The 16,793-nt window shown below is 35.2% G+C and overlaps 1 protein-coding gene across 3 annotated transcripts in view; it reads left to right on the forward strand.

Annotated features, from left to right (window-relative positions):
• Positions 1–15,176, forward strand: part of EED (embryonic ectoderm development) — a 30,648-nt gene extending 15,472 nt beyond the window's left edge. Inside the window, exons 7-13 of one of the 3 annotated variants that reach the window (XM_088832415.1) lie at positions 76–167; positions 1,881–2,014; positions 3,975–4,080; positions 5,158–5,232; positions 13,454–13,612; positions 14,349–14,422; positions 14,842–15,176. In XM_088832415.1, coding sequence (XP_088688541.1) covers positions 76–167; positions 1,881–2,014; positions 3,975–4,080; positions 5,158–5,232; positions 13,454–13,612; positions 14,349–14,422; positions 14,842–14,968 — 767 coding nt within the window. In that variant the 3' untranslated portion in view covers positions 14,969–15,176. Of the gene's footprint in view, positions 1–75; positions 168–1,880; positions 2,015–3,974; positions 4,081–4,972; positions 5,058–5,157; positions 5,233–13,453; positions 13,613–14,348; positions 14,423–14,841 lie in introns of those variants that run through there. The other 2 variants (XM_055416163.2, XM_088832416.1) reach the window with 2 other exon arrangements.
• Positions 15,177–16,793: the final 1,617 nt, after the last annotated feature.

Below are 16,793 nucleotides of genomic sequence, written 5' to 3' on the forward strand. Positions count from 1 at the left end.
CTTTAAAGAGATATTAAAAGTCCACAGTAAATGAATGATAAAAGTTTATGTTAAATTTTTTTATGTCTGTACTAGATCATGCTTTACGATTATGGAATATCCAAACGGACACTCTGGTGGCAATATTTGGAGGTGTAGAAGGGCACAGAGATGAAGTTCTAAGTGCTGTAAGTTGAAAGCTACAGGGCAGTGACCTTTACAAAGCTGTGAACAATCCCTATAAGAAAGCATGTGGTTTGTTTCATGTAGCTTGGCAGGCAGTTATTTCCTTTACTGTGACAGGCAAGGCTTTAACTTAAAGATGAAAAATAAAGCAAGTAGGCTCTTTGTGTTTTATCTGTACTCTTGCACGTTTTACCAGCGCCTGGATTCTCATGAAAGAATTCTGTGAACTTGTTCTTTTCCTTTTTTAATCTAAAATCACCAAGTTACCTTTTTGTTGTTAAAGGAAAAGGTTAACCTACTTGGCAATTAGGAAATTTTTTCATCTTTTATTTGGAGTTGAAATATAAGTTACCCATTTCTAGGAAGTATTGTTCACACTGACTTTTAAATAACTTCCCTTTGATGGCATGGTGTTATCTTTATGCTTTGTATTATAATCTGTTGATCTGTTGTAGTGATATTAAGTGTTTTTAGTTAAGTTTCATATTTTGTGTTGTTTAGGTTTATTTACATTCTGTGTGTAGCTTACTTATTTAGTAGTCTTACAGCTCTTCAGTTTTTTTTTTTAACTATTTTAAAAGGGTATTATATCTTGAAGCATGTGATATTTTAATTGGAGGTACTAAATATTCCTGTATGCTTTTGTGAGAATCATACGTACCTTAAAGGATTTTCTAGAACTTGCAGAACTCCATCTGGCTTTATATGTGAAAAAACAGACTACTGTCCTTCCTTAAAAACTAAATGAGAGCTCCTGGCTCTAGAGGTGTCTTGTTGGTATTGACAGGTTATTAGGAAAAGTAGCCAGACTTCTGAATTCAATAAACACCAAACCTGAAGCCCTCAGGCTTTTGTAAAACTGTGTTCATGATTGATTCAAAGGTTGGATTAACATAAAAGATCTAGATTAGTGAGGAAAGTACTCTCCTTAAATAGAACTCTCTGTTATTTCTTAAAATGAAAGCAGGGGATAGTTTGTATCTCTTCTGTACCAATAGGAGTTCACTGCTAGAAGGATTGATGTGTGAGATTGTCATTGACACATGTACCATGTGCTAAAGTAAATATCTTTGAGCCTCAGTGTCTGTCTGATCTGTGAGATGAGATAGAATGAGGTTGTTACAATAGATGATCTGTTAGGAGCTCATTAAAAATTAGTAAACAGCAAATGAGGAAATGTTGCTTCCTTTTTAAGACATGTTTTTCTTTATTCATTTAAAAAGTGAACTCTAAAACCAAGGTACCCAACTTACCTAAGTTTTGACTTAGATGTACAAGTAAATTTCAGTTGTTTAAAGGACTCCTAATTTCACATGCAGATACCAGTTTCATTGCTTCATCTGGGTTGGACGAAGAAAAATAACAGCCATTCAGGTTTTTATGTCATAGAATAATTGTTTTACCTCAGCATTATATTCACCTTCAAAATCAAAGGAAATATTTGGCTAAAGATAATTGAATAGATAAAACTAAATTCAGACTTTCCTTCTTACCTGCCATATTGCATCAGCTGATACATTGTTGTGATAACAAGTCAGTTAAAACTAAATCTTGAAAGTGGTAAAAACTTTGTGACTTATGGCCTATATATATGAAAACCAATATGTTAGTGTTGTGGTTTGAAATACAATTTTCATAATACTGGACATGAGATGAAAATCAGCATAATTTGGGGAAATAATTTACATATTTACGCTTTTCTGTTTTATATACAGGATTATGATCTTTTGGGTGAAAAAATAATGTCTTGTGGTATGGATCACTCTCTTAAACTTTGGAGGATCAATTCAAAGAGAATGATGAATGCAATTAAGGAATCTTATGATTATAACCCAAATAAAACTAACAGGTAACAGTCATAGTATTTAAAACAATCTCATGTCTTTGAATAGTGTTTTACTTTTTCAAAAATTGTTATATGTCTCCAGTATTGAGAACACCCTCTTTTAATTACTTTAATGTATAATTTATATGCCATAAAGCTCATTGAATTTAAATGGAAGCCTTTATTTTTATCTAATTATGTTTGTGGCTCATTTTTCAAAATCCCTTTCAGTTGTATTTTTATCTTAATTTAGTAGCCCATTTCACGTATTTTATTTAGGTTCGCATGTGCTAATGGTATAGCACTGCTTGTCAGCACTGTAAATTCTAATTAAAGACAGTAAGTCATAACTTTTTCAGTGGGTTTTTTTTTTTCCAGTGGGGTTTTTAGCTTTAATTCATGATAAATGCTTTCCTTTAAATGATATTCACTTCACTAAACAGAAAATTCAAAAGCAGGAGCTTTGTTCTAAGGGACTACATATGGGAACTTCTCAGTTTTCTTATTTTTGAAAAACTTCAGTTCTTAATTTACTGTCTTTTTCAGAATCTTATCAAGCTATTAACTCTTTCACTATGACTATCCTATGTTTGTAAATGTTAACTTTGTTTGCTTTTTTCATTTTAGCAGTTAATTCCCTGGTTATCGACCCACATTATGAGTAGATTGTTAGTTGAGTTTGTAACCATAAGTAAATACTTTAGTACAATGACATTCATCACATCTCAGCCCTCTTAAGAATTAGCACAGCTTTCAAATTCTGTTTTAAAACACCAGGAGTTAGTACAATATTAAATTTATGTTTTTGTATTTTCTAGAGCTCTGGAATAAACAGAAGTTGTATTTTACAGTTTACAGAAAGTAACAGTGAATTATGCTGGTCTTGAAAGAGGTTTAACCATAGATTATAATACATATTTGGCTAAAAAGCAATTAATAAGGCTATAGCAGTTAAGAATTTATATCAAGTCATTAATAACATTTTAATGTTTTAATAAAGAAAAGTTCTGGGAGTTTCCTGGTGGCCGAGGGGTTAGGATTCCAGGCTTTCACTGCTGTGGCCCTAGTTCAGTCCCTGGCTGGGGAACTGAGATCCTGTGAGCCACTGAAAAAAGGTTAAAAAAAAAGATCCCACAATTTGAATTGGAAAATGTATTTGAAATGATTGAGCCCAACGTCCTTTTTATGTATGAGGGAAAACCCAAAGAGAAGACTTGTGCCCAAGATACAACTAATTCATGGCATATGATACTTCTTCAGAAGTTATTTCACTTTAAAAACTGAATCACTTACTAGATTAGAAATCTTAGGTATACATTTAATTAACTGAAGAATTGGTAACAACTTCTCTAGCTTATGGTTTTGTCATAGACATCTTTAAGGAAAAATTGTGCCATATTTTACCTTTCTAAATACAGGAAAAGTTCTAACTAATAAATGTCAAATTTCTGTCAGATATCATCTTCAGAAATTGTTGTTCTAGGCAGGATTCTCATCTAACTTTATCTTTACCAGACTTTGAAATGTGTCATTGTTTCTGAAAGATGACTATCTTTTGAAATAAGGTAGGTGTGTTAACTTTCATAGACCTTTGTTAATAAGAAAGGATTGAGTTGGTAGCTTAGCATTTTCTATAAGAAATTTTCAGCTCTAAGCAGATGTCTTTTGTTATTGGTTAGGATAGCCAGAATTGAAGTAATTGACTTTGGTCTGTATATAGTAAGGCAGGAATTTTCAGTTTCCATAAATGAAATTTCATAGGATGAATACAAAATTCAGTTGCGTGCTAATAACGGAGTAAAATGTAGAAACAAAAACAGAATGAGAGTTTAGTTCCCAATAAACATATCAGAAGGTATTTAGTTTTTATAGGAACACAGACGAACTAATACTCTGTTTTTCTTTTCAGAGTTTTATAAATCCTAAAAGGAAAATTAGCTTTTGCTACACATTTTTCTGTTAACTTTTGATATTTCCATTTCAGGCCATTTATTTCTCAGAAAATTCATTTTCCTGACTTTTCTACCAGAGACATACATAGAAATTATGTCGATTGTGTGCGATGGTTAGGTGATTTGATACTTTCCAAGGTATGGTAACTGCTGTTAAGCTATATTTCCATTGTTTGTGTGAGTTGGAACTCTGCAGGGAGCACAGTTTTTTATGCAGTTGGTAAATTGCATAACAGATGGGAAATTGCTTTTTTTTTTAAGTTTCATGATACTTTGAAAATTCAGAAACTTATTTTAGGCATACAACATCCTGATGAACTATAATTTGTGCTCCAGTAAGAAAAAAAAAGTTAATTTGCAAGATGGCATTCTCTGATATCCAGTGTTACTATAAAATTACCAATATCTAAAGCCAGTAGTACTTACATGTACAAAAACAGACAGATGGAGTTGGCTCATGGGCTCTAGTTTGCCAGCCCCTGCTCTAGTATGTTGATGTATATTTTTTTCTACTGATAATTTAGAGAAGTTGGTGGTGATGTCATCTGAACATTTAGGATTGTCAGATTTGGTCAAATTGCTATCCAGTTTCTTCTTGGTGTAGGTTTCAGGGTATTTCACTTTTTCTTGGGTAGAGCCTGATTATTTATTTTTTCCTTACCAATGAGGGTATAGTTTTACTTTTTTATTTTTTAACCTTTGATTTTGAAATTAAATTCACAGAAAATTTCAGACAGTTTAGAGAATAGCCCTTCACCCAGTTTCTCCCATTGGTTACACCTTATATATACAGTATCAAATTCAGGAAACTGACGTTGTAAGTGTATGTGTATGTGTAGTTGTATGTTATTTTATCACATGTGATTTTGTCATTTCAAGAATGTTTCTGTATGGGACCCTTAAGATTATTTTTCACTCAGTATAATGCCATCCGAGTTGTGTATATCAGTAGGTCTCCCTTTTAGTTGCTAAATAGTACCTCATGGTATGGATGTACCACAGTTTATTTAACCTTATTCATCTATTGTAGGACATTTTGGTCCTTTCCAGTTTTTGGCCTGTTACAAATAAAGCTGCTATTGAACAGTCGTGTGTAGGTTTTTGTGTGGACTTACGTAAGTTTTCACTTCTCTGGGATAAATGCCTAGAAGGGCAATTGCTGGGTCATGGTTACGTTTGTTTAGTTTTTTAAGAACCTGCCAAACTATTTTCCAGAGTGGCCGTGCCATTTTACATTCCCACCAGCAATGTATGAAAGATGCAGTGTCTTCGAATCTTCGCCAGCATTTGGTATTGTCACTATTTTTTATTCTAGCTGTTCTGATAGGTGTGTAGTGATACATCATCATGGTCTTAATTTACATTTCCCTGATGGTTACTGGTGTTGAACATCTTTTTTATGTGCTTATTTACCATCCATATATCCTTTCAATGATGTCTCTTCGTATCTTCTGCTCATATTCTAATTGGATTTGTTTTGTTTTTTTACTTTGAGTTTTGAAAGTTCTTCATATATTCTAAATCCTATGTCAGATAAGTAGTTTGCAAGTTTTCTCTTCCAGTCTGTAGCTTGTCTTTTCATTCTCTTAGTAGGGTCTTTTGCAGAGCAAATATTTTCAATTTTGATAAAGTTTAATTTATTGATTTTTAAAAAATTATTTTTTTTATGGATAATGCTTTTGCTGTTATTTTGAAACAATCTTCACTAAGCCCTGGATCTTAAAGATTTTCCCCTGTGTTTCCTTCAAAAATTATTATAATGTTTTATATTAAATTTATGGTCCATTTTAAGTGAGTTTTTGTATGACATTTAAGTGGAAAGTTCGTTTTTTGCCTATAGTTTATCCAGTTGTTCCAGTGCCATTTGTTGAAAGCCTGTCTTTCCTCTTCTGAATTGCTTTTGCACTTTTTTCAAAATTGTTTGGCCATGCTTGTATGAGGCTGTTTCTGGTTATTCTATTCTGTTCCCTCTACCAGCACTACATACACAGGCTTGATTACTCTAACTCTATAATAAGTCTTGGAATTGGTAGAGTAATTTCTTCCACTTTATTCTTTTTCAAAATTATTTTCGTCTAGTTCCTTTGCCTTTCTATATAAGGTCTAGAATTATCTTGTCTACATTTACTGAAAATCTTGCTGGGATTTCTTTGGGGGTAAGGAACATTTTAATTGGAATTGTATTAAACCTGTGTATCAGTTTGGTGGAGAATTAATATCTACTCTGCTTAGTTTTCTTGTCCTTGACTGGTATGTCTGTTCATTTATTTAGACCTTCTTTGATTTTTTATTATCAGCATTTTGTAGGTTTTTTAAAATATAATTTCGTTTATTTTATTTTTTGGCTGTGGTGGGTTTTTTTTGCTGCATAGGCTTTTCTCTAGTTGTGACGAGTGGGGGCTACTCTCTAGTTGTGGTGCATGGGCTTCTCATTGCAGTGGCTTCTCTTGTTGCAGGGGACAGGCTCAGTAATTGCAGTGCATGGGCTAAGTTGCTCTGTGGCATGTGGGATCTTCCTTGATCAGGGATTAAACCCATGTCTCCTGCATTGGCAGATGGATTCTTCACCACTGAGCCACCAGGGAATCCCCCAGCATTTTGTAGTTTTGAGCATGCAAATCCTGGACTTACTTTGTTAGATGTATACCTTAAGTATTTCTCTTTTTTAAGTGCCTATAATAAATGGTATTTCTGATTTCCATCTCTTTATGTTCATTGCTAATATATAGAAATAAATTTATTTTTGTGGCTTAATCTTGAATCCTATCTGTTTTAACTATTTATAGTTCAAGAAGGGTGGTTTGTGGGGGCTTTTTTTTGGCTAATTACATGGGATTTTCTACATAAACCATCATTTCATCTCTAAATAAGGACAGTTTTTGTATCTTCCTTTCTGAACTGAATTTTCAAAGAACTTTCCATTTCTTGTCTCATTTCACTGACAAGCATCTGGCGCTACATTGAATAGCAGTGTTAACTCATTAATGACCGGGGGATTTTTGCAGAAACTGACTCCTGTGGCCGGTGATATTTATTTTGACCGGTCAAAAATTTGTTCTGTTATTTCACTAACACTGTGCAGGTACCTGTAGTCAGTTACACCTGACATACCTGTAATTCCTCTAATTTTTGTGAAATGTTGTCTTCAGTCCACTCTTCTGTAGAAGTACAGGAGCAGTCTCCAGCACTGTTGCATTTTCACTTTGTTTCAGAATCAATCACTAAGATTTTTTGTTGGTCTGATCATCTGAATTAGTACTATATTCTCAAGAACTATCATCTTCTGAGAGACTAGTATATATGTCACTTAGACATAGACTGTATCTGCATAAAATTCACTGAAAAATTCTTCCTCAAAATTTCATGACATGTCATTTCTGAAAATTTTATGTTTATAATATACACAGAGTTGGAACAAAAACCTGATGGAGCAAAATGTAAATGATAATGACAGTCATAAGTTGTATGATGAGCCCTTGGTGCAGTTTAAGCTCTAACAAATTCACATGGTGATATTGATTGTATCACTCTAAAACATATTGATACATCTCCTGTCAATAGCATTCAAGTAACAAAAGATACATTAATATGTCTTTGGTCAGTCATGTGTTAAGAGCAGACTTCCTAGGCTTCTGATGTTAAAGGGGAAAAGAGTTCAGTCTTTCGCAATTACACATATCAGCTGTTTGATTCTTTTTAGTACTTATTTTTGGGCTGTGTCAGGTCTTAGTAGCGGCACTCCGGACCTTCGTCGCCTCGTTCAGGGTCTTTCCTGTGGCTCATGGGCTCTCTGATTGTGGTGTGCGGGCATAATTGCCCTGCGGCATGTGGGATTTTAGTTCCCCTGCCAGGGATCAAACCAGTGTCCTCTGTATTGCCAGACACTGGACCACCATGAAAGTCCCAGCTTTATGATTTTTGTAGGTGTTCTATTTCCAGTTGAGAGTTGTTCTTCCTCATTTTTTCAGAGTTTTATCATGAATAGGTGCTGAAGTTTGTCAAATGCTTTTTCAGTATCAATTGATCATTGTTTTTTCTATTTTAGCCTGTTAATGCAATGGACTGCACTGATTGTTTTTGAGTATTGAATCACTGGAATAAGTTTACTTGGTCATGCTGTATAATTCTTTTTATATGTTGATGAATTCTGTTTGCTAATATTTTGTTAAGAGTTTTATGTGTATTAATGAGATACAATATTGGTCTGAAGTTTTGTTACTTGTATTGTCTTTGTCTGGTTTTGATATCAATAATACTGGCATTTGGGCCTAAAAATTTTTGAGGAGGAATTTAAAAATTAAAAGCTTGATTTCCTTAAAAGTGAAAAGGTTGTTCGAATGAAGTTTCATATTGGGTGAGTTGTATGTGTGGAGAGCTGTTTGAGTATTCCCTTGTTATCCTTTTGATATCTGCAAGGTCTTTAGTGATAGCCCCTGTTTCATTCCTTAAATCAGTAATTTATGTCTTCTCTTTTGTCAGTCTTTTTAGGAGTTTGTCAAAATTATTTTGTTACCTCCTGTCTCCCTTTTTTTAGTTCCCTATGAATGTATTTTGTTTTTCTATTTGCTAGTTTTGGGAGCTTAGATTATTTAGTCAAGACTTTTCTAATGTCAGCTTTTGGTGCTATAAATTTCCCAGTCAGCACTGCTTTAGCTGCTTCTCACAAAAATTTTGATATGCAATATGCTATTTAGTAGCGGTTTAGTCAGTGAATCATGTCCGACTCTTTGCCACCCCATGGACTGTAGCCTGCCAGGGTCCTTTGTCCATAGGATTTTCCAGGCAAGAATACTAGAGTGGGTTGCCATTCTCTTCTTCAGGGGATCTTCCCAACCCAGGGATCGAACCCGGGTCTCCTGCAGTGCAGGCAGATTCTTTACTGACTAAGCTACTAGGGAAGCCCATTTAGTTTTTAGGTGTTGGAAGTTTTTCATTATCTTTCTCTTACTGATTCTAGTTTGATTCCATTTTGATCAGTCAGTATATATTCTTTACGATTTTGATTCTGTAAAATTTTTCAGATTTATGACCCTGTTTTGGGTATGTTCCATGGGATCTTGAAAAGAACGTGTATTCTGTTGTTGGGTGGAGTGTTCTGTAACCATCAGCTAGATCCTGTTGGTTGAGTGTGGTTGAATTCTTCTTTGTCTTTGTTGATGTCTGCTCTAAGTGCTGAAGTCTTCAACTATAATCGTGAATTTTTCCCTTTCTCCTTCAGTTCTGTGACATATTGCAGCTCTGTTGGTTAGCATATACACATTTAGTATTGCTTTTTCTTGGTAGCTTGACCCTTTTATCATTGTGGAAGGTCCATCTCTATCTCTGGTAGATTTTTTTGCTTTGATGTCTCCTTTTATAGTTTAGCCGTTCTTTCTTTCCTTTAATTAATGCTTACATGGTATATCTATTTCAAACTCTTTACCTTTAATCTACATGTATTCTTACATTTGAAGTGAGTTTCTCTTACAACATACAGTTGGGTCATACTGTTTTTTAATTCACTTTGAGAAACTGTCTTTTAGCTTGTTAATTTAGACTGTTTATATTTGAGCCTTAATTTACCAGTTGTTACATTGTCTGGCATTTAATTTTTTTTTTTTCATTTCTCTGGGTTTTCTCCCCTAAATTCCGGTAGGTTTTGTGCACATATTTTAGAATTCCAATTTGATTTATCTGTACTACCTCTGAGTATATTTCTTTGTGTAGTTTGTTTTTATATTTGCTCTGGAAGTTGCAATATATGATGTGATCATCAGTATATCAGCATTTTACCACTTCAAATGCAGTATAGGAGTCTTATCTCCCACTTTGTCCTCCACTTATAATTGTTTTAAATATTTCCTTTACAGTTGAGAACTTCATTAAATAATATTACAATTTTTGCTTGAACCATCAAGCAGAATTTAAAAACGAAGGAAAAGAGAATTTTGTGTTTATTCATTTTGCTTTTTCTGTTGTTCATTCCTCCTTTCTAATATTCCAAGATTCCTTCTTTTATCATTTCCTTTCTGTTCATAGAACATTCTGTAGCTATTGTTTTAGAAGGGTGACAGATTCTTTTAGTTTTTCTTAGTTTAGGGATGTCCTCATTTCCCATTTATTCCTGAAGTGTATATTCACTGAATAAGAGGATTTTGTGTTCACAGTTCTTTCTTTAAACATTTGAACAATGTTGTTCCCCCTCTTTCTGGTCTCTGTCATTTGTAATGGGACATCTGCCACCATTGGAATTGGTTTTTCCTTATAGCTAAGGTATTCTTTCTGGCTTAACTCCTTTGCGGATTTTTTTTTTCCCTTTATCTTTAGTTTTCAGAAGTTTGACTGTGCTGTGCTTGATATTGATGTCTTTGAGGGGTTCATTTACTGTCTTAAATCTGTAGGTCTGTCTTTAGGGGACATAATTCGTCCCAAATATGGGGATTTTTCAGCCATTACTCAAATTCTTTTTTATCCCCTTTTTCTCCCTGCTGTCCTCTAATGTTACTTTAGATTTTTTGTTTGGTCCCTGAGATTCTGTCATTTAATAAGTTTGTTTCTCTTTGTTCAGTTGGTAACTTCTTTGTTCAAGTCTTGTTGAAATTGGGTAATTTCTATGTTCTAACTTTACATTTACTGACTCTCATTTCTCTTCTGCTGAGCCCTTTAGTTGTTCTTTATTTTGATCATAGTATTTTTAGTTCTAAAATTTCCGCATGGTTCTTATCTTTTCTTTGCTGAGACTGTATTTTAAGTGTGTTTGTAATTTGTTATTGAACCATCTTTTTTTCCAGATTTTGAACTTTTAATTTTGAAGCATTTTTATGATCAGTTCAGTTCAGTCGCTCAGTCGTGTCCGACTCTTTGCTTTAAAATCCTTGTCAGATAGTTCTAACATCTGTGTCATCTCATTGTTTGTGTCTCTTATCATTTCTCGTCAAAGTTGAGATTTTACATTTCTTGGTATAACAAATGAATTTTGATGGAGATATGGATATTTGGGGCATTGTTAGGAAACTCGGGCTCTTATTTAGCTCTCTTACAGCAGGCGTCCTTTGATAAATTTTCAGCTGTAAAGTAAATGCTGCTTCATGATTGGCAGGTGGCCGGAGACGTTCAGGTTCCCCACTTGGTTGACTTGGTGATGATGTCTCTTTTCTGTGGGGCAGGAGTTGAGGCTTTTCACGGGGACTCAGCTGACACCACCCTAGCAGGGAGGGGTTTGGAGCCCTCATTACTGCTCCCTGGGTGGTCTCCACTGACACTGTGGTAGGTGGTTGTGAGCATCCTGGCTCTCTGCTCAGTTCAGTCAGTCAGTTCAGTCGCTCAGTCGCATCTGACTCTGCAACACCATGGACTGCAGCACACCAGGCCTCCCTGTCCATCACCAATTCTCGGAGCTCGCTCAAACTCACATCCATTGAGTCAGTGATACCATCCACCCATCTCATCCTCTTGTCGTCCACTTCTCTGAACTCTTTACTACGCCGCCTGTAATACAACCCCAGCCAGAGAGGAGGAGGAGTCACCTCATTACCATGAGTGGTAGGGAGGAGTCAGCGGGGTATTATGTACTTGAAGTGTTTAGTTACCACCTGTGAGAAGGGATCCTCACTGGGACTTTGCCGGCTCATGTGTGGGCAGGTCCACAGTTTTTTCTGTGGTATTGTTTACCTGAAAATTTTCTCTCATGCTGGGTCGCCACTTTCCTGGTCCTTTGGAGAGAGTAGGCTTTGGGGGGCTTTGTTTTGTCTTTAGCTTTGTTGAGTTGCTGCCTTCTCGAGCATGCAGTCTGGGATACAGAAAGGAGGCAGAAGAAAACCAAGGAACTCAGTGTCGCTCGTGTCCCAGGGTCCTTAACCAGTCTGCCTCCTCCCTACCCTTCAGACTTTTAAGCTGTATTTAGTGAGATGAACAGGGAAAAATACCTCTACTTCATTGGTTGCTGGAAGCAGATGTAAAAAGGCAGTAGGTCTAAAATTCCTGCTCTTAGAACTTAATCAGATGATAGGAAAAGATTTCTGCGTTTTAGGTAAGAGGCTGAACTGAGTATTGGTGGTCTCAAATCTGGCTCCACATCAGAACTACTGGGAGGACATTGTAAACACAGATTCCTAAGCTTCGTCCCCAGGTATTCTACATTTGGCACAAGGACCTGCTAATTTGTAATTGTTAGAAACTCTCTGGATGACTCAAGTACAGCCATCCGTTAGTGTGGATAGACTCTTTTTACCTCCCTATGCTTTAGTACTGACCAAGGGTCCTTGACCACTGCAGTCAGTCAGAAGCACTTGAAGAGCTTTGTTACAATTCTGCTGCTTTGGCCTCCTCTCTCAGAAATTGTGATTCAGTGGGGTTGGGGCCAAGATGTGTTTTTAAAGAAAACTCTACAGGCTGTCAATCCAACTGTACACTTAAAAGAGTCACCAGACTGGGTGCTTTCTAAGGTACTTTACAATAAAGAACTTGTATAATGGATCTGTAACCCTGGGATTTTATATAATTCCAGAGAAGAAAAAAACATGTTCTTCACTCGCTAATCTCCCTATGAGCCTGCTGTTCAACCGTTCAACCGTTGAGCCCCACAGGGCTACAATATGTGGCTGTGTGGAATGTGGCCTGTAAAATTCCAGTAAGCACCCTTCACCTCCACCAGGATTTCTCAGTCCTGGGTCTGAGGTCAGACAGTTCTTTTTTGTGGGAGGAGCCGTTCTCTACATTGCAGTTTTCAGCATTCTCTGGCCTCTGTTAACTGGAAGCCAGAGACATTGCCAAAGATCCCTTAACTGGCAAACCACTAGCCTACACAGTAATATAAATAGTGCCCTCTGTGTTGCATTTTCTTCTCCCATTGTATTCTTCACCACTTGCTACTAAAGTAGAATGTGTGTAAAGATTTCACTGTTGCAGGACAGAGATGGTGTAACTCAGCCTGTTTCACCCCCGTCCCCTTACCAGTGTCGGGACATTGAATCACTGCTTTTATTGCCTTCTGTATAATCCAATCCATAAGGCCCCTTCTATGAATTCATAACATCTACTGAGTACCTACCATGTAGTACAGATACTGCAGATGAAGGATTAATAGTGAACTGTATAAAGGGAACTACAAGAGATTGAAACCACAGGAGATTAGAAGTGAAATAGGGAGAGATTGAATTAGCAGGGGCCATATTGAAGTGTATTCTAATGTTTGTAATTTTATCTTTGCTATAAAATACTTAAGTCTCTGTATGCTGAAGTATCTAAGGCTGAAACTTGGTTTGGAAGAGAAGTTGTGTCTTCAAAAATGAATATTCTAGATAGCGTATAATGCTTTTTGTATTGTTAAAATCTGTTGATAATCAGACGTCTGTAGGTGTAGATACTGATTCTGTAAATACAAATGAATATGTTTATCACTGGACTCAGTTGAGGGATAACCAGATTTAAAGAGCTGTGAATTCTGAAATGATAGTTGAGAAAAAGCTTTGTAATGTTTAAAATTCAGTTGTACAATTAACATTTCTTTTTTATCTCATGTCTTTTTTTTAAGTCCTGTGAAAATGCCATTGTATGCTGGAAACCTGGCAAAATGGAAGATGATATAGATAAAATTAAACCCAGTGAGTCTAATGTGACTATTCTTGGGCGATTTGATTACAGCCAGTGTGACATTTGGTACATGAGGTTTTCTATGGATTTCTGGCAAAAGGTAGCAACATATTTTACATTTTGAAATTATTTGACTTAAAACCATGCAATTTTAGTTTTCTCTGAGTGCATCTGTATTATCTTTCCTCTTAAGTGTGATCTACCTTGATTTTTTTGTATTATTTGCTTTGGCCTTTGATGTTATTTATTCTACCCTTGTGGCTCTGCACACCATCTGCAGTGCTTATTATAGATAAAATTGACATGTGTCAATGGTGGCAGTTAGGTGTTTACTTTCCATAATATTTGTTACTAAGATTTAAAGTTTTGGTGATTAGAATGTTCATCTTCTTATATAAAAAAAAAACATGGAAGATAGAGACAAAATATTAGTTATCTAAAATTTCACAGAAGTTTGGTGTTAGAATTTTATGGTAACAAATTACTTGGTTATTTCTTTCTATATGAAAGATTTGGAAATTTTCTGTGGCTTTTATTACAGTTCTTTAAGGCAGAATGAAGAATACATGCTAATTGTGTACATTGTATAGTTCAAAAATTTGCAAAATGGCTTAATTTATTCAGGATGCCTTTGTGAAGCATTAGTTGCTCTTATCTTCATTTACAAATCAGAAATATAAGATGCAAAGAAATAACCAAGAGCATTGCCATAGGGTGGAACTGAGATTTTTCTGCAATAAGAAAGATATCTTAGGATTGCTTGAAATCTTTATAGCTTATATTAATAATTTGATGGGGTTTTGTTTTTGATGAGTTTTTAAAATATGTTTATACAGATGCTTGCATTGGGCAATCAGGTTGGCAAACTTTATGTTTGGGATTTAGAAGTAGAAGATCCTCATAAAGCGAAGTAAGTATTTAGAAATTCCTCTTCATAATTTCTGACTTTTCCTCCAGAGTGTTGTCACTATAGAGTAAGTAATTGATACTTACAATGCCATCCTTAACATCATTTGTAACATTTACATTCTCAGCATATTGTAAAGTATTTCTTTTTTATCCTAATAATAATTGTTTTTCCTGAGTACTTTGGTAGTAAGTTCTTTCTCTTTTTTTATATAAGTTTTATGGTACCTCTTTGATTTAAAATACACCCAAAATTTATGAAATTTGACATTAGACTCTTAGTGAAGTATATTCTGGTTTCAGGTGCTTTCTGTATGTATGACTTAGAACATCTGTTCATTTTCTAATGCACTATTTTTAAGTTTGATACTGACAGCATTATATGTGTGTGGTATTTAACCTGTTGTCATGTTTTCTCCCTAGATGCACAACGCTGACTCATCACAAATGCGGGGCTGCTATTCGACAAACCAGTTTCAGCAGGGACAGCAGCATTCTTATAGCTGTTTGTGATGATGCCAGCATTTGGCGCTGGGACCGACTGCGATAAAGTACTTTTCCCAATCAAAATTAGCGTGTGTTTTCTGTGTACAGTAGAACTAACGTATCCTGCTAGTAAGGGCACATAGAGCATTTAGAGTTGTCTTTCAGCATTCAATCAGGCTGAGCTGAATGTAGTGATGTTTACATTGTTTACACTCTTTGTACTGTCTCTTGCTCAGACTCTACTGCTTTTAATAAAAGTTTATTTTTGTAAAGCTCTGTGTTACTTTAGTTTGTTTTATTCATTGTGATGCAGTGTTGTAATAAAATTACACCTTATCTTTTTTCAGTGATGATTATTATTTTATTTGCCTAATGGAAAAAGCTATAGTGATTAAGTATAAGCTCTGGAACTAAACTGAATTTTAATCTTGGCTCTGCCGTTAACTGACCTTGGATAATTCAAAGGATCATGTGATTTAATACATGTGAAGCGTTTGAACAGAATTTGACTCATCAAACCCTTACCTTTATTGGAAATTGTATTTCCTATGGTTTTATATTTCTTAATGATTTCTTCTATACTAACTTTGTAATAAGCAAAGCCTATAAGAGTTATACCATATAATGTTTTATCTTTACAATTAGAAAACATTGCCATTTGATTTACAACTTGGTCATTAGTAATCTTAATGGAAATATTACCATCAGAGCAAGGGAGGGGAGGACACAGGAGCTTAAATGCAGTGGGTTGAAAAATGAAGGAAATGGAGAGTGTGTATAGTGAGTTTTTGTCCCCTTTTCTGGAAGAGTATTGGTTAAAACAAACAAGCAAATTGAGGATATCATAGGGTTGAAATAGTGATTTTGTCCCAAACAAAGGATACTTTGGTTATATTTACGGAATAGAATTAAAATATAAAGCAAGAATAGAATTAAAATATAAAGACCAGAAAAATTCTCCAAAGAAGACCAAGATGACATACAGAGCTTTTAACCAGAAGCAGAAGAAAACCTGAGCAATCATACAGATAAGGTAGAAGGTGAAATGAAGGGAACCAGGGTAAAATACAAAAGAATGAATTTTGTCCAGCCCAGTACAGAAGTCTTTGTCTCCATCTCTGATTATTTCCTTAGGCTCATTTGTTAGAATTAATTGGTGAAAGGGCATTTTTGTTAAGGAAACAAATTCATTTGCTCCAACAGTGTAGGTTTCTCAACTCATGAACCTTTTCTATAAATACATTTCTATGAATATACCACTATTTAATATCTTCTGGACATGGTAATTGCTTTCTATTATTTGCTGTTACATATATTAACAGTCCAGTGCAGAAGTCTTTGTCTACATCTCCTGATTATTTCCCTAGACTCATTTGTCAGAATTAATAGGTGAAAGGGCATTTTTGTTAAGGAACCAAATTCATTTGCTCCAACAGCGTGATTAGTGCTTCCTGAGGTTTTTATTTTTAGTTCCTCTGTCGATGAGAGGTCAGCTAACTTTTTTATGACTTAACAGCCAGATGTAAATATTTTAATACAGTCTCCGTGATGTGTTCTCAGCTCTGCTGCTGTAGCATGAATGCAGCCTTAGACATTACATAAACAAATGAGCCTGGCTGGGGCCAGAAGCACTAGTTACAGAAACAGGCAGCAGGCCACATTCAGCTTCCCAGCCATTCATTGTTATGGATGTTAGCTATTAAAACAAGTAACCTCAACGAGGTCCCTAAGATTGCTAAAAATTTAGCCTAACTAGCTTACAATCAAAGATCACCAGACAGAAAATGAAGCAAGCTGCTGTGACAGTTTAAACAATTTGCAATATACTGAGAACATTCAGACGCTTACTCCTTGGAAGGAAAGTTATGACCAACCTAGATAGCATATTA

The sequence above is a fragment of the Moschus berezovskii genome, chromosome 25, assembly GCF_049115385.1.
Source record: "Moschus berezovskii isolate FMDL1 chromosome 25, NW_MosBer_1.0, whole genome shotgun sequence".
Lineage (NCBI taxonomy): Eukaryota > Metazoa > Chordata > Mammalia > Artiodactyla > Moschidae > Moschus > Moschus berezovskii.